The 23,015-nt window shown below is 40.2% G+C and overlaps 2 protein-coding genes across 4 annotated transcripts in view; one reads left to right on the forward strand and one right to left on the reverse strand.

Annotated features, from left to right (window-relative positions):
- BICDL1 (BICD family like cargo adaptor 1) overlaps positions 1–3,673 on the forward strand; it is a 41,297-nt gene extending 37,624 nt beyond the window's left edge. For 2 of the 3 annotated variants that reach the window (XM_072415480.1, XM_072415481.1), the window contains one exon: positions 2,833–3,673. In XM_072415480.1, coding sequence (XP_072271581.1) covers positions 2,833–3,039 — 207 coding nt within the window. In that variant the 3' untranslated portion in view covers positions 3,040–3,673. The remainder of the gene's footprint in view (positions 1–2,832) is intronic. The other variant, XR_011921408.1, reaches the window with a different exon arrangement.
- Positions 3,674–5,228: 1,555 nt separating this feature from the next.
- On the reverse strand, positions 5,229–18,735 carry RAB35 (RAB35, member RAS oncogene family). Its single transcript, XM_072415482.1, has 6 exons — positions 18,573–18,735; positions 9,992–10,042; positions 8,852–8,975; positions 7,179–7,303; positions 6,970–7,094; positions 5,229–6,125 (listed from the first exon to the last, which is right to left on the reverse strand). The coding sequence occupies exons 1-6, from the start codon at positions 18,622–18,624 to the stop codon at positions 5,997–5,999; spliced, it is 606 nt and encodes a 201-aa protein (XP_072271583.1). The 5' UTR covers positions 18,625–18,735; the 3' UTR covers positions 5,229–5,996.
- Positions 18,736–23,015: the final 4,280 nt, after the last annotated feature.

Raw genomic sequence — 23,015 nt, forward strand, 5'->3', positions numbered from 1 at the left:
TAACATTTATGTCCACTGAAGCCAGAAAGGCCACCTGGTGAAGGGGAAGTTATGACAGATCTGAATGATACCGACTGGACATTCAGGGCCTTGGGGGGCCAGAATAGGAAAAATGCTCTAAGAAGGTTTTAGGACAGTGAATGAGTTAGTGTAAAACCCCTGAAACTTGTCTGCTACGGGGAATGGGGTTATGGGCTCAACTTCACTGAGATAGGCGAAGCAGAAAATCCCAGAAACCAATTTACAGATGGAAGGTATATGACACCAAAACGAAATACATAAACCAAGAAACTAGAGAACTCCAACTTTATTACTATTACTACAAGGGCCTGCCCCAGATATCTAAGATAAAAGGAGAAAGACTGTAATCAACTCATGGGGGGTAGAAACTTTATTGAAAGGGATCTATTAAGAGTCTATTAAGGCTGAGGGGACAAATTCCAGAAAAGTAGAACGTACCACAGATCCGGTCCTCTGATCAGCAAAGCTAGGCATAGCCCTGGTAAAAACTTACAGAACAATGCCTCTAAAGCACCATTAGTGGATACCTAAACAATTATCTAGCTCACAAAGTCAACAGGGATAACAAAATATTTTAAAAATTCTGTTCATGGTTCAACTAATGGATGGTACAACTAGGAATTGTAAACTGTTAAAAAGGACGGAGCCTTAATGCCCAACAAATCCATGGGTCTGTTAGCTTTGAGTGAATGAGTAAATGTCAGAGGCCTTCTCAGGTCATAGGAGCCCAAGACAACTCCAACACAACTCTGCTCATCAAAGGAAACAGTTTGAGTCTCCACACCAACAGGACACAGATGACTCAATAGTACAGATCTGGCATAAAAGGAACCCCCAAAACTAGGAGATTAAAATTTTGACTTTAGCGCAAAAACACTGTATCAACATATCTGAATGTTTAAAAATAGCCACAAATTGGACCTGTCTTGTCTTCTGATAGCAAAGAGGATATGCCATATTAAATAGAAATGCCATGATAGTGCAGCTGAGCTTTTCCTCTAAAGGTTGGATAGGTCAGTTCCTTTATAGATTACACAGACCAACGCTGGAGCCAAGATGCCTATGCATGTGGACAAAAGGGCCATACATGTATTGGGCTGTCACAGTCTGGACATAACGAAGCACAGGGCAGGGCCTGGCAGTAAGGACTGTCTATTGGTAGGATTAAACTAAGAAACGTGTAGCAGGGTATTAGGCTCCTTGTTAAGGTAAGCAACTGCTGGATCCACAATGAAGTTAGATCACAGCTTAAATATTTTCCCAAATGAGAACAGATCCAGCAGGGGTATGGTAATGTTTTAATTTCCTGTAAACATATAGTGATCACACCAGAAAGGGTTTTGTAATTTGTAGAGGTCCTAAAGATCCAATACCTGAAACAGTAGGCCAAACCTTAAGTTTTATTGTGGTGCACACGACATCAACCAGAACCAAGACATTCCAAGATAATATGTAACCATATAGCGTAAGGGAGCTTAAAGTGCAATTGAACTAAATAAAAAAAAAAGTTGCGCGTAGGCAGTAACACAAACTTACCTGTATACAATCTCTTATAATATGTGCGATGTGCATACACTGGTCAGTTTTCACTCTCATCATACCTCACAGCACAGGATTTAGGTAATTCTAGCTTGATCCTAAATCTGGAAAAGGATCAGTTGAAGATGTTGGCATCTCTGAGGGAAGTGGGGAGGCTATTTTAGCTCTGCTTTAAGGCCTCAGATGCACTCAAAACCCTGACAACAGATAAATGTCGAAAGGTTGGGGTGGGCAGCAGGAAAAGATTGAAGAGTTCCACATGGCTCAGCAAAGGGGAATTGGGGAGAAGCCTCAACGCTAGGTGAAGAAAAGTGTAGAAACACTCTAACTGACATGACATCTGTTCTCAGTCAAACAGTACTAACCCCACCTGAGGCGGAAATCAATAGGATCGGGGGTGGGGGGTAATAGGGCTGCACTGTACTCATTATTTGTCAGTACTAGTGTGCAGATTTGTGCATCTGCTGATTAGGTGCTGCTCATGAGGATCCCTGTAATGGCTGGAGCATGCAGTTCATTAAATATCAGAAAAAAAGAGACTCATGTATAAACTCATAATTATAGACTCATGAATAAACTCATGTATTGTGAATATTGTAACATGAAGTATACAAAGAATAAAGATTTTGACCAGAACCCCCTTATATAGTCATGGGATGTGGACTTAACTATACAATCGACTGCTAAATGCTAGTATGCTACAATGTCTTGTGACCCAACACATTTCGCCTTTCTGGCCTTCCCAGAGTGATATAGAGGACGTAATCACAATATAGTTGGTACTGATTAGTTGCTCAAGGATGAGCAATTCTTGTGTCATAAGGAAAGTATTTTCCAGGTTCAAGAGTTTAAATTAAATCCTGTTTTATCCTGGAATTGTAATCGGTGATGAGAAAGGGTCCTCGAGGAGGCTGGTAAGGCAGTAAGAGGGATCCTTTTAGGGTTAAAAAGTTTTACAGAGATCAATATTCTTCCTAGTAAAGAGACAGCCAGCCAAATCATCAAGGTAAACTGATAACACTGAATCAACCCTTCATGATCAAGAGTATTACATTTGTTGGTATTTATTTTTAACATGTCCACTTTACTGCTGCTGAACCACCACCTATCACTACCCCATCACTACCCCATCACTACCCCATCACTCATGTAGTCTATGTATAATTGGTAAATTCAATTTTACTGTCTTGCAATGCTACATTTCCACTTCATATAATATACAGTCTCTACATGACCGTGTTAATCATGCATCCCTTTTTTTTTTAAAATTAGGATGACATGCACAGAGTCATTGACCAGCAATTGATGGACAAACACCAGAAGGAATGGAACCAATCTGTGTATTCTTTCTCCGGGGGCCACCACATTAAGCACTGTGGCAAGGTTAGCACTCTGAATCGCACAGAACGGCCAGAAGAAGAGCCTATTAGTTCTGAAGGGAGACGCCTATTTTCATTTCTAAAGAAAACAAAATGTTAATTAAACCAATTCATAGTCCATGTTTTACGAATCATGATGGACTTTTGTTGAAGTAAAATTATTCTGATGGGATTAAAAATATCACCATTAATAATCCATAAAGCCATCTTTAGATGAGCAGATTCTCAGCAAAATCTTACAGCCAGGCAAGCAGCACTTTGGCATGTAACAACCACTAAGAGTATTCTTCTTAGCCTACGGGCTGAGCTGCATTCACACTTTATTTTCCTTTTAGATGTGTTTTCTATTTTGTAGAACATTTTGTTCACTGGATTTTATCCATAGAACACACGTTGCACTTTTAGAGCCATCCGTTTCTAAATCACTCCACAGCTTCCTTGATCAATGAACTTAGCAGGTATATCTGTTGTAGACAGGTCCTGAGCTGCTCTCATTCCAAGGAATAGACTCCCTACCTCTGGTCTTCCAGACAGAGCACAATGCAGAGGAACTGCCCCCAGCGCTACCTTATAGCTCAAGTATTGAGAAATGCTCATGTACATAGAAGAAGCAGAGTTTTTATATTGCATACAGTTTTCTTTTATACCGTAAAACAGATATAAAAATGATGTCATATTTTAGTACAAAATTATGCTTTTTATTGTAAATTCTGGAATAAAATATTTCTATGATTTTCCATGTTTCTTGTGCTTTCCTTTGATGCCATTCTTTTGAAAAGGTCTTTAAAACCTAAAGGCCAGCTGCATCTATTTAGTTTTTATTTTTTCATGGATTCACAGGCTGGATTTTTGTATATCTTGGGGACTTTAGAGGTAATAATTAATAAGGAATTATGCTTACGTTCTGCCCAGATGCACACATTTTGCAGGAGAAATATTACATAGACAAAACATGTGATATACTCAGTGACCATGTTAAAAAGTAGAGAAAATGTCAGCCTGTTACCATCAATAACAAGTTCTTGGATGCAGCTAGCCTTTAAATTACAAGTGTAAACTCACAATCACCATCATAATATACTAGTCCAAAAGAAGAGTGGTATTCTATGGGGACAGGCACACATAGATGACTTTAATCGATTATTCAAAAGCAAGGTCAATGCTAATTTTCAGCATCATTTTGCCTTAAAATAATGCTTACACAGACCAAAAATCTCTGGAACAAAAAATCAATGGGCTCTGCGAGGACAAGCACAAGGCCAGCTGCCATTGCTGAGTTGGCTGTAAAGGTGGAACCTCCTGGAATTATTATCCTTATCCTGATTTAACTACCAAGAAGGTCATTTACCCAGAAAGAGTATGTAGTACAGAAAGGTAGATAATTCTGTCTAGATGGTGACATATTACTGAAGCCAGGATCAGTATAACAGTCTTGCAGGACAAGTCAGCAAGATGGACTGCTAATCAGGATCATTAATAAAGTATACAACAGTTTATATTCAGACTGAAATTTAACTTCCCCCACTCACCCCACGCATGCACAAGAAACTTGGTCAGAACCTCTATTTATATCTCCACAGGTTTCCTAGAGTTGTTAACTATCTCACCATTACTACAGTTATAACTAGTGATGGACAGATGAATGATGAAAGTCAGGAGCTAGTCAGTTCACTGATATACTGGAAGAAACAACTGCTAGCCTGAGTTTTTATTTTTAAATGGTAGTTCCTCTCTGGAAGGCAGGAAGTTCTAGCTCTTCTCTTCCTGAAGATCTACAACAGGTAAAGAGTTTCAATGCCTGGACAGCTGCTGTGGTTCCTCCTTTTGGCCCAACATCATTACTGTTCCCTGCACTGATATAAAGAGTGGCAAATGAAACCTACAGTGTTTAGTGAGGGACCAGGAATGGGCACAGCAAGAAGTGGGGATGTTGAAAATTCTTTTTGCATTACTCTCCACCTACCGGAGAGGTAAATATGACATGAACAATCACAGTCAAAAAAATATATGGTGCTACCATTATCAATAAAGTTCAAAAATGTCTGGTACCCAACCCCTACAGGTAGCACATATCTAAGCCTCAATAAATGGCCACATATACACACAACATTAAATATATAGTTTCTGGAATGTATCTACTTCTATGTAGAATCACTAAGTTATATTTGTGGATAGTTCTTTTAGTAATGTATCACTTTTGCCCATCTGAAAACAACCAATGATAAGCTAACCCTTCTGCTTTACACAATGACATGAGAAAACTGCCTATTTTCTTTTAAATTCAGGACCCATAGTTCACATTTTTTTTATTAATTTTGTTCCTATTTATGAACAAGATGGTACAAAAATTTGGCAGAGTTTTTTCCCCCCACATAATTTGTTAAATTCACATAATTTTTTTTTCAGATAAAGATTGTAACAAATAACTGCTAACAGTTCAGGATCCACCCAGCCTTCCGTTAAAAACAAAATTATTTTGTGGTCACAAGTCCTGCACTGGTCAATGTAATAGATGCTTGGTTTTCTTTAGCATGGTTTTAAATATTGACAACAAAACTAAAGAGCGGGGAAGCAAATTAACAGCGAGGCCTAGTGATTCTTACCCTAGTAGGCAGGACAGACACCAGACGCAAGGTGTCCTAAATTTTAAAAAATGTGATCAGTTTATATTTGTTCGTTACGACAGATTGGCGATCGTAAGGCGAAAGCCAAAGCGATAGGAGGGAGGCGAGGCTGGTTAACGCAATATACAGTATGTACAGACTCTTGTTATTCAGTCCAAGGGGTAGGCACTGCAACTGTCCTTTCCTAGCAGACGCTCCAGAAGGGCAGGGGTGACAAGGGGATGACAAAGGATCCACAACACCTTGTTGGCACAGCAATAAAAAGGTGTCAGCGCCTCTCAATAGAAAACCTTGAGAAATTCTTAAATTAACAGCACAAAACTGAGAAAATGCCCCAACCCCTGAAAGCTGGGCACTGCCCATGGCACAGTTACTCTTCATTCCATGAACGAATGTTCGGATTAAGAGCAGCCTCTGTGTGCTGTGCCTGCACCTAGCAGCATCGCTTTTTCCTTTTACTGTTTTTGGTTAATTTCACCACGTCATTCTGTTGTTGCTGTTGCTGCTTTGCCAGGTTTTCTTTCTTTGCTCGGAGAACTAGCTCAGTAATGCAATTAAACATCTGTAAAGACAAACAAGGATGTTGTAAACAACAACTATAAACAGAAACTTTCTGATTAGTCACTCTTGCACTTCAGTACACGTCCCTACAGAAATAGAAGGGCTGCCATTGTTTATTTGAAGGTGAGTGGACCATTGGCCATCTTTATGGTAAATCCAACGAAAAAAATAAATATTTTTGGTAAATAAGAATGTACATTTCTCTAGTGTAAAAGCCATGCGAGGAACCAGTTTATGTCTATCAGATCTCTTTCTTCTGAGATGTATTATTGATTTCTCCAGCCATCTGCAACTAAATTATCTCAGCATGGAAATCCCTGTAGTTAATTTAGAAAACCTCATTTCCTACTAATCAATTTGTTTATTGTATCCCTGCTGACAAATAAAACTGAAACATGGGTATGTGTCTAAATACTTAACCACAACAATGCTGTCAACAGGAAAAATCACCCCCATTGGAAAAATAAAACAATAGTGACATCTTATCACACAAACACAGAAGCATTCTGAAAAAACACTGCTCTACCCACAAGGTGAAAATAAAAACTGATCACAAAGTAAATGCCAATAAGAACCATATTTAAAAGATTTTGCGTTTGGATTGAGCTTCAAGAAGAAATGAAGTGACATGATTTCTAGATGGAAATCATGGAAAGCCTGAAAAAAGCAAATAAACATAGCCAGCAGATCATAGGATTGGTAAGCTAAGATATACAAATTTTGAATTCTCCCTTTTGAATATAAGGGAGAAAAATATTTTTTCCTAAAACTCTGAGTTGAGAATTGCTCCCTTAAATACCTCTGACTAGTCAGAAACACAGCAAATAAGCAGAGCCAGTACACACCTCCTCGACATTTAGATTTTCTTTGGCGCTAGTCTCAAACAGTTGTATGTCCATCTGTGCAGCAAATTTATAGGCGTCTTCAGTCTCCACGACTTTCCGCTCAGGATCATCGTTCTTATTTCCCACTGTTCATAAAATAACTCACATTAGGAAACACTTGGACTGGATTTGCATTTGGATTTTGTGGGAACGTCACAGTGAAAGCTTACCTAATATTCGACACACATCGTCACAATTCTGATTTATTTCATGTAACCACCTTTTTACATTGACAAAGGACTCCGCGCTCGTAACGTCATAGACAACAATAACACCATGCGTCCCTCTGTAATATCTGCAAGAAATATAAAGATAATGTGCAGAAATTAGGTTTACCATACCTGATCTTACATATTTTTCAGAAAGGTACCCACATGTTACTATACACAGACAAAAATTTTTTACAAAATAAATAGTGCAATTTGAATAGATGACGACCCATGGGGAAACATTTATAAAACATCTGTGGGACTGCCGTTTACAAAGTAAAGAGGGTAGGGGCATTTTTTCCCTATCTTTGTCTCATTAGGGAGATTTGCCTTCTGAAGATTTAATAAGAAGTTAGGGAATATCTATGTGAATATCTATCTCTCACTATGTGTGAGATGTGGCAGATCAACTTTCCTTATCGGTAGATTTTGGGGTAACGAGATTAGGGATAGTGAATCTGACTAACAAAGACCTGACAGAGATATTAACCCCTTACAACTATCTCAATCTAAAATGTAAATTATGGCCAAAGGTAAACTTTGTTTTTATGAGTAAGCCTTTAAAAAGATCAGAAAAACAGCCAAACTGTACCTAACTGATTGCAATCCATTTAGTATGAAGGACCTTTGCAGACCCTTGCACTACCATAGCTGTTGGCAGAAATAAAGCAGACAATATAATCAGTTGCGTGCATGGTCAGCTTAAGTAAAATGAGGAACTATGAAAGCTTTAATGCAGCAGATCTACAGTGATAATTTAGTTAACAGGCCCTTGGAAGACAACCGGAAGAGATTTGCTTTAGTGTAATGTCAGAGCATTCAAATAAAAGAAAAAACAAAAATAAACGAAAATAAAAGAGATCTCTATTACAGAACAAATGAGAAAACCAAGAGATTAAAACTCAGGAAACATGTGGCTAGCTTGGCAAAAAGGGAGGACTGGTATATAAAGATGCTTGATATATCATCTGTCTTGTTGACCAGAGCCAGCAATGAGTCAAATATTCAGATTACAAAGGCCATGCCAGCAATTAACCAGCATGCTGATATCACACTTCAGAGAACATCAGCAAACACTACAAAGCGGAAATCAACTCACTGGACTAGGTGAATATGCACAACATACTTCCAGATTATGGCACAGTTCAACCCTACTTTGTGCACCTTGGCAATGACAACTCTATAATAATGTCATCTCCATTGCCCACCACTATCCGCCTCAACCACTGACAATGAAACTTCTGCATGTGTGCAGGAGCTACAATGCCTCTGACATTTACATTGCACTGGGCAGTGTTAAAGAAGAAAATGTCACCAGGAGCCGGAGAAAAGGATTTTTTTTTTTTTTTTTTTACCAAACCAGACTTTTCATGCAAAAAAAAAAAACTCCACGTCCTGCAGAGTATTATAAATGAAATACAATTTAACCACAAATTGTGTCTGAATAAAACACAGATAAGTAAACCTGATAGGGAGAAAATGTATGACAGAGACATATTATGTATATTGAAGGCTGACAGCAGCATTTTTTGAAGTCCTATTTCCCGTACTGAATACCACTGCTACAAACTATGACTTTACATCTGACCACCCCCACACAATAGCCGGACATATTGCTTCCTGTACATTCTTACGTTGATGTTATTGTGCGAAATCTCTCCTGCCCGGCAGTATCCCAGATCTGCAGCTTCACTTTCTCCCCATTGATTTCCACTGTCCTGATTTTAAAATCAACTCCAATTGTTGTGATATAGCTGCCTAGAAAAGAAAGGAAAAGAATTCACATTTTTCACATTTCTGTTATCCTATTTTAGACTACAAAAGGTAAATTTACTGACAGAAAGAATAAATATGAGAACTCAAAATTATAGAAAATATTTCATTGGAATTTTTTGGAACATTTTACAGGCAAAACCCAATTCATATCTACAGTCACATCATGAAGCTTAATCTTCATTCAATGATTCCGTTACAGTGAAATGAGAGGGAAGAATTTGACAGCACAATTTAAACACAAATAAACCCGAAGCTTTAACCAGCTTAGCATTTCTGCTATTGAGCTAACTATAGAGAGGAGCAGTAATGGAAGTTTTATAGAATGGTCGTCTAATAGCTATGGGTCACAGTCTAGCTTAGGTAGAGCCATCTCCAAATTTTTCTCATGGTTGCCAGATTCACCCAATTCCCCTTTGATCTTGACACTGCAGTTGAGGAAAACAGAACCCTATTTTTCCCCCCATATGGTTTATGGACCAACTAATGTAATTATTCTTTACACAGAAAAATAGCATGCATATACAAACCTAAACTACCATTATCTGATACATTAGATATCATACAGAACACTGGAGTATTTGTGTAAAAGCTCTTTTAACAACCAAATAATTTGTATTTTGTTCCAGTCTGTCCTAAGATTTCTTAAGAGACAGAACAACTAGGCTGGTGACCTGAACTATATACTTATAATTAATCTTATGCACATCAGTAATTTAGAGGAAAGGGAAGAATCAACAAATAATCAGGCTGTGTTGCATTGCACAGCACTCAGAAGCATGTATCTGTGAGAGGTGCAGCGAGCTGACATGGCCACACTATCCATTCACCTCCTTTATCACTAATCATTCAGATCGTCCCTTACAAATGTAGAGGATTTTGGGAGCATCCTCTGTGGTGAGGAGCAGACAGGGATTTCTACCTCCTCAATACCACTGATGCTTCTATAAGATCACCATGCCCAAAGCGATGCCACAAATCTTACATTTATTCAAAATTACCTGAAAAAGTGTTATCCGCAAACCTTAGCAGTAAGCTACTCTTTCCAACACCTAAAAAACAAAACAAAAAGAATCAGAAAATACATATTTTTATTTTTAAGTTTGAAAAAAAAATTAAACAATCAATAGAACAAACAGAAATGCAGTCTGGGTTCTGAATTAGGTACTTGTGGGTTGGCAAAGGTTTCCAAGGATATCTGGGGGATTTCTAATTAAAAGAGGGGAGGGTAATAAACTAAGGTATAGCAGAGAGGAAGAACAGTTATAGAACAACACATATCAGGGGAACACGTATTTTAAACAAGTTCCAAAGGTGAGGGCAATGTGAGATAATCAACTAACACAAATCAATATTCGTTAATGTGAATACAGCAAGGAGTAAATTGATGAACTGATTTTACCTACTGCTTTTTGTTTAAATACAAGAGAAGCCAAAGTATGAAGAATTAAAACCTAACTCCAAATATTTTTGCCTGTTTGGAAATCATAATTTCTCTGTGATCTATCTAAAAAAGCAGACTTCCTTCACTTTGGGCAATGCAGAGCATCCATTCCCACCTGTGTATAGTTGGTACTATAACACAACGTATTTGTAACAAAATACGTTACACGTTGTGGGACAAGCATATTAACATGAATTCTTACTATAATAAAACCTTAGAAAACCTTTTGTTTTCCTTCATGTAATCCTGACAGAATATTTGTTTTATCAGGGGATAGGAAGCTCTTAAAGCCGGATATTCCTCCTCAGATGGGAAGAGAAGACAAGTACCACATATACTTAAGTATAAACTGAGATACATGAAAATGTCAAAAACCTAACCTTGGTTTACACTTGAGTAAACTCAGAAAAGGTCTTTTTGCAATTTTTGTTATTTTAAAAGCCAGAAGCATTTGTTGGGCAAAGTAATCTGACCAACAATTAAATCAAGGTTTCGGTAATGTGGGAGAGGGCAGAAGGAGCGCTTGACCAGTGCTGGTGCTCAAATCCGGGATTCAGAACTTTACCAGTTCAAGATTACTATACCTGTCAGATTGACAGGTGAGAACAGTCTACATTTACTCAGCCCATTGCACCAATGTACAGCTAAGGACAGCTGTCCTCAGCTAACCCCTTCCACACAATGAACCTCCCGACACTGTGCAGCTAATGATGGATAATTGTGGGGCACCCTATTTGGACATTATTTCCCCCCATTTACGTTGTTTTAATGTTTACAGTGATTATTTAATCCATTCTAGGAATGAATAGAGGTATCCCAAGCAGGAGGAAATTGATACCACAGGGGTCCAATATTAAAGGGGGCGTCCAGATCCCAATAAACACCCTGCCCACCCACTCTCACAACACTTGGATCACGTTCTGGGGATAAGGCCCTCTCCCCAAACGATGAAGGTTGCCACTTTTCAGGGAACAAGCGGTGGTCTGGTTTTTGCCAAAAAGACCTTTTTGAGAAGGTGCACACACACACGCTTGCTGCCCCCAATCCTATTGAAAGTGGTCTCAAGTCTACTCCTGTTATTTTTTTATGTTGATTTTATTATATTAATACCAACTTGTGAATAGCATGGTAAAGTTTTTGCCATTTTTATTGAATATGGTTTTAAATGTTGCAAGCTACATTTTATGTCTTGGGTTTGTACGAGTGAATGTCCTTTAAACTAACAATTTATGAGGACTGCTGTTGCTAACACCCCATTCTGTAAATATTACTTGCCTGGAAGCTATGCTAAGCCTCTGCCTTCAATACATTGATTTTCTGACCTGAGACCAGTATGCCATTAAAGACTTCTGGCTTGACTTCCAGATCAGCAGCTCAGATAGTATTTAAATAAGAGTTCCACCTTTAACTAAACTATTACAACCCACTGCCAGAGATTTAAGGGACCATCTACAGACACTGGAGATATACAGCACATGATCTCATTTACAGTATTCTCTCTCCTCAGAATTTTTTAAAACCAAATGATAGGATGCTGCTGTAAGCGGGGGGCAGCCCATTTTGTGACCCAACTTTTGAGTAATAACCCAAAAACAGCCAGGTGGTTACTGAAAAGTACCAGGTGGTGCACCCAGCTAAAAAAAGACTGGGGAGAACCCTTTTAAAAAACAGAAGAGGTTGCAGCAAAGATCCGGAGGTAATTGGACAGATAAGATCATGTAAATGGTAGTTTAGGTGAAGGTGGAATTGTCTTTTAAGCCAAAGGATCAACGTAACAACCAGTATTACTACAAGGAGGGGCAATAGCAGTCTTCTCATTGTTCTAGAAAAGATTATAAATGTGTGAATTTATTTAATTGGCTCTTGGAAAACCACAAAGAACCAAGAGGAAGATGATTTGCCTATTAGAAGTAGTCAGGATAGGCTTGGGACATTATTCTGAACATGGAGATGAACACTGTGTATATCTATCCCAGGTATGATTTATCAGTGTCAGAGAACAAGTGCCTTGGCTTGTGCTGTTCTTGAGCTATCACACAACAATCTAGTCTTCTAAAATGATAGAGAAGGATCCCTGTATAGACTTTATTAGGCCTGTTATAGCAGATTGAAAACAAGATACAGGATAAAAAAGCCACACACTTTACTACATCCACATCACTGCTAGGCACACAAGTATTGCCTGGAAACCAGTCTTAGATACTACTTAACAATATGTTCTATATACTGCCACACTTAGGGATAGTACACAATCCAAACTTCAATGTTTCTGGTATGCAATAGCATACTTTGCTATTGTAAGTCTATAATAAAAGTAAAACTTTGACTACAGAAGGAGAAAGTTTTTTGGATTCACATGTACAGTCAAAACTTTAAGGCACTGTGGCCAGGCTGTGAGCATGCAAATGTTAACACCAACATGTTAAGTCCACCAATATCAGATAAGCTTTAAAACAAGACCACTGTGAACTCCACAGATACAGGCACTGTGGAGCAATTCATCCTTAAAGTGCAGTGCAGTTATCCTGTGTGCCAAGTCTTTAAAAGCCATTACACACTCCATGACAGTTGTGACAGACCCATAGACATCTATGTCTACTACAAGTGCTGTGGAGGGAGGATGTTGGAAGTTATCCTTTACAAATCTTAATGAAAAACTGATCTTTTCCTCAATACAAACATAGCAAAGGAAAAGAAAAAATAGATAAGATTTATTGAAAGAAAGTTGCAGAACACCAATACATCCCAATGTATGGTAATATCTTTTAGTTAACTGCAATGAACATACATCAGAGCTGCATTGCCTGTGGTGATGTGTGTTACCACAGAGCAACAAATGACAAAAGTGTAAACGGATTGAATACTGCTGAGCTGCTTGTTAACCCCCACTAGCAGCACCAATTCAGGCTGAAAAGATTTGAGAAAGAAAGGCAGCTTCATTTATTCTAAATTGTAACCTAATGTATCTTATCTATCAACAAATGTACATTTCAGTGCACCACATGAAGAGGAATTTATTATTTTTTGTGCTTTGTGGTGCATTGTGTTACAAAAGATAGTACGGGCATCATATTTGATGAGTTAGGCAGCCCAATCAAATGATTAAACATAAGGTGTGTCAACACATAGCAACAGTGTGAATCCAGCTTCAAAAAGCTGAAATCCAATTTGAATATCTGAAAATATCAAAATCAGTGAAGTGATTTCAGCACAGAGGAGTCTGTGCAAGACTGAAAGTAAAACATTTACCTATTCCATGCTGGGAATAAATTAGAACAAGCTCTCTCTCACCTCTGTATCAGTAGGAATCGAAGGAAAATGTGTTTTCAACTTTCCCTGATATTAGCTTATTTTTCTAGGAGAACAGATCTTTCCAGGCTGCAAGCCCTCCTATGTAAATTAGGAGAAGTTTACAGTTACTGTTTAGTACTAAACAGTTAGGAACGCACTAAAACTCATCTCTTTGTGATATTTGAGAATCTTCAGAAAGGATTAATGTCACATTAAAAGGCCCTTTACAGTCAGTGATTACTTGTACAATTAGGTTCATAAATATTTGGGCAGAGACAACTTTTTTTCTAGTTTTGGTTCTGTACATTACTACAATTTTTAAATGAAACAACTCAGATGCAGTTGAACTGCAGACTTTCAGCTTTAATTCAGTGAGTTGAACAAAAAGATTGCATGAAAATGTGAGGCACTAAAATCTTTCTTTTACACAATCACTTCATTTCATTTCCGGGGCTCAAAAGTAATTAGACAATTGACTCAAATGCTATTTGATGGGCTGGTGTGAACAATTTCTTCATTATGTCACTATTTGGGGGGGGTGAGAAACAAAGCACTGGTGAAATCAGCAACGCCAAAAGACCTGGACGTCCACGGAAGACAACAATGGTGGATGATTGCAGAATCTTTTCCATGGTGAAGAGAAACCCCTTCACAACAGCCAACCAAGTGAACAACACTCTCCAGGAAGTAGGCGTATCGATATCCAAGTCTACCATAAAGAGAAGACTGCATGAAAGTAAATACAGAGGGTGCACTGCAAGGTGCAAGCCACTCATAAGCCTCAATAATAGAAAGGCTGGATTGGATTTTGCTCAAAAACATCTAAAAAAAGTCAGCACAGTTCTGGAAAAACATTCTTTAAACAGATGAAAGCAAGATCAACCTTTACCAGAATGATGGCAGGAAAAAAGTATGGAGAAGGCGTGGAACAGCTCATGATCCAAAGCATAGCACATCATCTGTAAAACATGGCGGAGGCAGTGTGATGGCTCCATGATGTGACACAGGACAGAAGCAGCCGAATGAATTCTGAGGTGTTCAGAGACATACTGTCTGCTCAAATCCAGCTAAATGCAGTCACATTGATTGGGAGACTTTCATAATACAGATAGACAATGACCCAAAACATACAGCCAAAGCAACCCTGGAGTTTATTAAAGCAAAGAAGTGGAATATTCTTGAATGGCCAAGTCAGTCACCTGATCTGAACCCAATTGAGCATGCATTTCACTTGTTGAAGACTAAACTTCAGACAGAAAGGCCCACAAACAGCAACTGAAAGCCACTGCAGTAAAGGCCTGGCAGAGCATTAAAGAGGAGGAAACCCAGCATCTGGTGATGTCTATGAGTTCAAGACTACAGGCTGTCATTGCCAGCAAAGGGTTTTCAACCAAGTATTAGAAATGAACATTTTATTTTCAGCTTTTGAATTTGTCCAATTACTAAAAAAGACTTTAGTTTCTCACATTTTTATGCAATCTTTTTTCTTCAACCCACTGAATTAAAGCTGAAAGTCTGCAGTTCAACTGCATCAGAGTTGTTTCATTTAAAATTATTTGTGGCAATGTACAAAACAAAAATAAGAAAAAAAGTTGTCTCTGTACAAATATTTATGGACCTAACTATATGTGACTACATGACCTAACACCACGAAACACCTCTGCTGTGCCCCCCTCAAAGAATTTCGTGTCACCCATTCATGAAGCCTGATGGTACCATAACAAACCTTTACCATGTGCCTAATCCAATGTGTGCTCTTCCTAGTCACAGAGCAATAATCATGGGACAGAAAAACGTCCGGTGGCTGAGCCGTATTTATCAATATTGACCTAACCTAAAACCTAACTTCTGCCATTTATTTGGGCTGACACGTAACAAGAAAACTGTAGGGTTCATCTGTTAAAAAAATGTCTCCATCCACTATATTTTGATATTATTTACTCTCATGTTATTTTCTCATATTATATTTGTGCATCATATTTTTTATTTTTGTAGCTTTGCTGATCCCCTGCTCTTTGCTAACCACAAACCGGCACTTTGTGCCTATGGGTAGTTTATTAATCTATAAAGAACATATTAAGGAAAAACATAGCTTTTATTATAATATACAGCACTACTCCCCAAGGTAAAACAAGAACACAAGAACCACAGGAACCACAAAAGCCCAAAGGAAACAAAGTATTAAGAGAATGTTCTACAGAAGATAAAGTTGACAGCCAAAAACCCTTTAACACCTTTTGTGTAGGGTTATGTTTATTCTATTTTTATATTATTTTATATATATGGTTTATTTGAAGCTGAAATCCAGCTTTACCTTTAGTCCTGCACAGTTTCTTGGGCTCATTGGTTCTCAATTGCACACAAGGAGCTTTCCTAAATGTGCAACAGAAACTGCAGCAAGTCAAGTTGAGCCAGACTGATCCCCTGGCTGGAGGGCAGCCTTACTGTACCCCAACGTGCTCCATTCGTTACTCGCATTTCAGTTTTCTCATAAAGGCCCAGCAATGCATCTGGAAATTACCTAGGGCCTCCCGAAAAACTGGAAGGATTTAAAGAGATCATTGGAATGTTGATGAAGAAGGGGGGGGGACAAAACCATGGGAGGCAAAATGAAGGCAAATTAAAGATTGGCTTTTATATTTTACATTTTTATATTGGATCGGATCATGCTATGCACTGTACTGTAGTTTCCTGAGCCATGGGTATACACATTGGGGTCTATTAAGATCAGTGAATCTGACATTCATTAAAACATTACCTGGTGGAGAATCTTCCAGGTCTATTTGTTTCAACGGCAGAAATTAAAGCCCACCAGGGAATGCTTCAGTGAAAGTCAGATTACCTGCTTTATGAATAGACCCCAGTGTCGGCAATGACATGGCCATGATACACCACAGCATCACACAGCAGCTAGCAACCATGGCAGTAAAGCTCAAGGTGCCGTGTTGTTCCAAGTGTCATGACAGAAGAATTGCAATGACACTCTTCTCTGTGTGGATGCCGGGTGTAAGACAAGAACATTTTCTAACCTGGTCAGTGTTTTGTACCTGGGCTGCCAAAATTGTCCAGTTATTACAGAACAGGTGAATGTTAACCTGTTTATGCCTACTGAATCCAGTGATACCTCAAGAACTTCTAATCAACCGATTTACCCCTCCACTCCTAGAAGGTATACACACTTGGGGTCGGGGCATTGGGCATTGAGCTGTAAATTGACTGGACATGGGCTGGCAAGGGGGCTCTATATGTGTTTTGTACAACCCATCCAAATGTGTTAGTACTATACAATTGAAGAATATAAAAGTGTTATGAGCATGATAAATTACAGAATGTATAATGAACACACAGAACTGTCTCTGATCAGAAGCCTCCCACATTACATAAACTGGAAAGTTTCCAAACTCCCCAAAGTACTGCCATCATTACACCCATCATCCCACGCCATATCACACTCCCCATATCACTGCCATCATCTAATGGCTGGACACAAAACAACTATCATTCCATGGCCTCCCACACTCACCATAGCACAGTCATCATTACACGAATCATCCCATGTCCGCTATACTACATTACACCCATCATCTCATATCCTCCATAACCCCCAAAATTTCTGCCATCAATACACCCATCATCCCAAGGCTGGAGACAACTGTGTACAGTCAATAACACACCCATCATTCCATGTCCTCCCATAGCACTGCAATCATTACACCGATCATCCTATGTTCTCCATACCCATATTTCCGTCATTATACCCATCATCCCATGTCCTCTATACTACATTACACCCATCATCAGACATACTCTATAACCCCATATTCCTGCCATCAATACAAACATTATTCCAAGGCTGGACACAACTGTGTAATGCCATCATTACACCCATCATCCCATCATTGCACCCATCATCCCATGTCCTCCCATAGCACTGCCATCATTACACCCATCATCCCATGTCCTCCCATCATTGCACCCATCATCCCATGTCTTTCCATAGCACTGCCATCAATACACCCATCATCCAAAGGCTTGACACAAAACTGACCAGCAACCATACACAACCTCAGATCCTCCATAATACTTTTATCATTACACTCATCTCATGTCCTCTATACTACATTACACCCATCATCCCAAGACTGAACAGCAACCATACAAACCCTCATGTACCCCTCTACTCCCCATGTCACAGGCATCATTACACCCATCATCCTGCCATCTATACCGGCCATTCCACCCATCATCTCATATCCTCCATATTTCTGCTATCAATACACCCATCATCTCAAGGCTGGGCACAGCTGTATACAGTCATTATTACACCCATCATCCCATGTCCCCCATATTCCTGTCATTACCCCCATCATTACATACTACTGTCATCATTACCCCCATCATCCCATGGTCTGACACAGAACACATATTGGCCCCATATTCCCTGTTGCATTGCTCTCACATATAGTGATGATGGGTGTACTCTTGCACTATTACTCCCATCATCCCATGGCCTGACACGTATTGTCCAGCCCACTTACTCCCCTTGATATCCTTCCCCTGTCATTCCGGGCACACACATCACGCTGCCCAGCCATAGAAGAAGCTCCGTGCCCCCATTACACCGCGATGGCCGGTGTGCAGGGAGATACAACCAGTGACAACTCCCCGGACCCCCGGCATTGGTGACGGCCCCGGGGATGACAGCCATAGCTGTGGTCAGCCAGAACCAGGGCGCCCCCCAGCGGTCACTCCCCTCTTCCTCCTCCACCCGGTTCAGCAGTTGTAGTGACCAGAAGGGCCTCTCCCAGACTGGCCCCATGTCCCCCACCCCTGGCAGGCGCTCTCACCGCTGTCACCGATGATAAGCAGCTTGAAGAGGTGGTCGTAATCCCGGGCCATGGTAACGGCGGCCTGTGCAGTAAGTGGGCCGGGTCCCGGGATCCGCGCGCTATGTTCCGACCGAATCCGCTTCCCGGACAAACAGCCGGAAGTGACAGCAAGACCGCGCGGACATGCGCATGCGCACACCCCGCCCACAAGAGCCCCACCTGGGTGCGCGCTCTGGGCGGTTCCCGGCCATTGGTTGTGAGCGAGCGCTGTGCGGTCAGACACCATTTTGTGTGACAGCGGCTGTAGGGTCTGCACTGTGTGTGGGCTTCCTGCTGCCAGTCAGGAGACATGAACATTAAGGGCTGTCAGTAATATTCTCCTGCCTGTGACCTTTATGTGACTTGAGATAACAATGAGTTTTATGAGGTGTCACTTCAGGAGATAAAAGCACACTTCAGGTCTCAGCTGCTGTTCTGCTTATTAATATAAGTGACTCATTCAGTAATGCCTTACAAGTTCCTCTCAGAAAAAATGCATTGACAATATATAGAATGTATCACAATATAATAAAAGTCTACAAATACCAATCAGCTGATGCTTCGTCTGTACCAGATCTTGTCCTGATCACAAGTCCCGCATACATTATATCCTAATAAAAAAGGGATAATAATAAAATATTAGTCAATAATTGGAGGTGGAAGTAACACTCATCATGGACAATTCCCACCCCAGGAATAGTACAGGACACCTTTATAACTTCTGTATCTTCTACAATACCCTAACCATTCCCCTATTAAAGGTACAGCGCTGCGTAATATGTTAGCGCTATATAAATCCTGTTTAATAATAATAAATTCCCCCAATAATGGTGAGAAATCTTCCTCTCACCCTTGCCATACCAAGATTACTACATTGGTTGGAGAGCCTTGTTCTCACCTGAAAGGTGGTTAGGTTCCCGTCATCCTGATAGAGCAAGGGCCCATGTGCAGTTCTGCAGCACATCAACAAATATGGCGGGAGAGGAGGAAAAGAAAACCGGAAATATTGACAAGAGGAATCATTGCTATGTAACTCTAAATTCACATTTTGTGCCAAGTCATTTGTGTACTGAACAATTGCAAAGAGACGCTGGGTTTGCTCCCACTTTCAAGGTATTTTTTTTTAATGTGCTGATCTTTACAAATATTGGTATCAGTGCAGTTCACGTGTCCGGGACGGAGGTTGTAGTAAGATATTCATGGCACAGATCATGGTGCTTCTATACATTCTTAATATTGATCCGTTAACCTGATTACTATTAGAATTTGCAGTATTCAATATTGTGGTTAGTTGCCCTTTGCCAGAATGCTGAAGAGAAGGAAGATTGCATTCTATGTTTTGTTCTGCAGAGATCCAGCATGGCTTTCATAGAATCAGATAAAGCTTTCCAATCAGCAGAGAATTTTACTGCAAAACTATCCAGTGACAATTTGCTGATAAGTCACCAATCTCCTGGGCGTTTCACTGATGTCTGGATTTATGTACCAAAAGCTGTACACTGTTTTTCATTATTATTATTATTATTATTATTATTAAACAGGATTTATATAGCGCCAACATATTACGCAGCGCTGTACATTAAATAGGGATTGCAAATGACAGACTAATACAGACAGTGATACAGGGGGAGAGGACCCTGCCCCGAAGAGCTTACAATCTAGTAGGTGGGGGAATTTCACACACAAAGGATGTGAGATATGTAGTGTGGGAAGTAGTGATGGTTTCAAATGACAGAAGAAGCCGGGTAGGCAAGTTTGAAAAAATGGGTTTTGAGTGCTCTTTTAAATGAGCAGAAAGTAGGAGCAAGCCGAATAGGACGAGGAAGACCATTCCAGAGAGTTGGAGCAGCTCTAGAAAAGTCTTGTATTCGTGCGTGTGATGAGGTTATGAGTGAGGAAGTCATTAGTAGGTCATTGGAGGAGCGGAGAGAGCGGCAAGGGGAGTATTTTTTAACCATGTCAGAGATGTAAGTGGGACAATAACTGTGTAGGGATTTGAAGGCAAAGCACAAGAGCTTAAATTTGATTCTAAGGTGAAAAGGAAGCCAATGGAGAGAACTACAAAGAGATGTAGCGGAAGAGGAACGGAGCGAAGGATGGATGAGTCTGGCTGCAGCATTCATAATAGATTGTAGAGGGGAGAGTCGGGTTAGTGGAATACCAGCGAGAAGGATGTTACAGTAGTCCAGACGAGAAATGATAAGAGCATGTACAAGGAGTTTGGTGGTCTCAGGGGACAGGTAGGGGCGGATTTTGGAGATGTTGCGTAGGTGAAAGTGACAGGACCTGGAAATGTTCTGAATATGGGGGGTGAATGAGAGGGCCGAGTCAAAGGTGACACCAAGACAACGTGCCTGAGGGGAGGGCCGAATAACAGTGTTGTTAACAGTTAGATATATGTCAGGGGGGGATTTGGAATTTGAGGGGGGGATGATGATGAGTTCTGTTTTATCCAGGTTGAGTTTCAGGAATCGGTCAGACATCCATGATGAGATGGCCGACAGGCAGCATGAGACCTTATCCAGGACTGAGGGAGACAGGTCAGGGGTGGACAGATAAATTTGGGTGTCATCAGCATACAGATGGTACTGTATGCCAAAGGAGGATATGAGACTACCGAGAGAGGAGGTGTACAGAGAAAAGAGGACCGGTCCAAGGACTGAACCTTGGGGAACACCAACAGAGAGGAGAGTGGGTGAGGAGGAGTTACCATTGAAAGAAACTTGAAAGGAGCGGTCAGACAGATAGGAAACAAACCAAGAGAGAGCAGTGTCACAGATACCAATAGAGCGCATGATTTGTATTAGAAGGGGATGATCAACAGTGTCAAAAGCAGAGGAAAGATCAAGGAGAAGGAGCAGGGAAAAGTTGCCTTGAGACTTAGCTCTGATGAGGTCATTGGCCACTTTAGTAAGGGCTGTTTCAGTGGAGTGGGCAGCTCTAAAACCAGACTGGAGGGGGTCAAGGAGAGAGTTGGTGTTCAGGTAATGGGTGAGTCTTTTGTAGACAAGGCGTTCAAGGAGTTTGGAGATATATGGGAGAAGGGAGATAGGGCGGTAGTTGGAGGGTAGGGAGGGGTCCAGTGAGGGTTTCTTTAGGATAGGGAGAATTATGGCATGTTTAAAAGCTGAGGGGTATTTACACTGTTTTTCATGAATTTTTACTTACAGAAATATGTCCAAACAAGGGTTTAGTCGATATCCTGAATCTAATAAAGTTTAAAACACACAATCATGTAAAAATAAAAATAAATACATTTAATACAATTAAATAAAAAATACAAAAATCAGCTTAAACAAGAATGCATAAATAAATCAAAAATACTGAAAATGCAATAAATCTGTATACTGTATAGTACTATATTTTTCTAAAACACCTCCCCAGTGTGGTAGAGTCCAACGTCACATTTGGGGAAGTCGAGCCAGGTTTCCTTCAAGATTTTTTTCCCGTGCTCCCCTCTCTTGGAGCAGCACACCACACACATTCTTGTGTGCTTTTGCTTTCTTGGGGTTGGTGGAATGTACTCAGGAAAATAACGAGCACTCAGGCGTAGCAGGTTCACCGTGTATGAAGTACGTTGTCCAAGTTGATGTTGATTTGCATCAACACTGGTGTTAGGTGTTTCATGCATATAGCTTCACAGATTATCCATATGAATTCAGGGTGGGGTACAGGCCTGTCATTTTGTGTTTTGAATGCTTTCTGACAGATTCCCCCATTGTGCGGTTTTAGTTGATGACTACCTGGGGCTTCTGAACGTCTTTCCCACTTCTTGTTCTGGTTTGAACAGTGGCGGTGTTGTGAACAGTGCTCATCATGCAGACATCTTTCTTATCATGCCATCGGAGAGCCATCATCTTTCCTTTCTGCCAGGCAACTTTATCACCAGGCTTGAGCCTTTGTGCGGTGAAATTGGCTGGCATTTCGTGCCGGTTAGCCCTAACGGTTACATAGGCATCTGTTTTGTTTTGTATCAGGAACTCGTAAAGCTCAAGGGACATATAAAAATTGTCTGTAGTAAGACAGTACCCTTGGTTCAGCAAAGGCAATAAGACACAGGACAGAAGCCACTCTAAAGGAACTAAATCTGGGGTCAAATTTTTTGCCTTTGCCTGTATATATGACAGAGTTCCAGATGTATCCAGATTCGGATTTGCATAGCATAAAAGATTTGATCCCAAACCGTGTCTCTTGGACGCTATGTACTGCACCCAGCTCAGTCTCCCTTTATATGCCATCAGACTTTCATCCACACTAATGTCTCTTTCTGGCACATAGCAAGTTTTGAAGTTGTTTATAATCATTTTATAAACCTCCCAAATTTTTTTGGAAGCAGTTTGTTGGTGGACCAATACCACTCCTCCCCCCCTCCCTGGAGAATAACAAGGCCCAGAAAAAGCCAAATATCCTTTTGGGTGACAG

This window comes from Pyxicephalus adspersus, chromosome 6 (genome assembly GCF_032062135.1).
Source record: "Pyxicephalus adspersus chromosome 6, UCB_Pads_2.0, whole genome shotgun sequence".
NCBI lineage: Eukaryota > Metazoa > Chordata > Amphibia > Anura > Pyxicephalidae > Pyxicephalus > Pyxicephalus adspersus.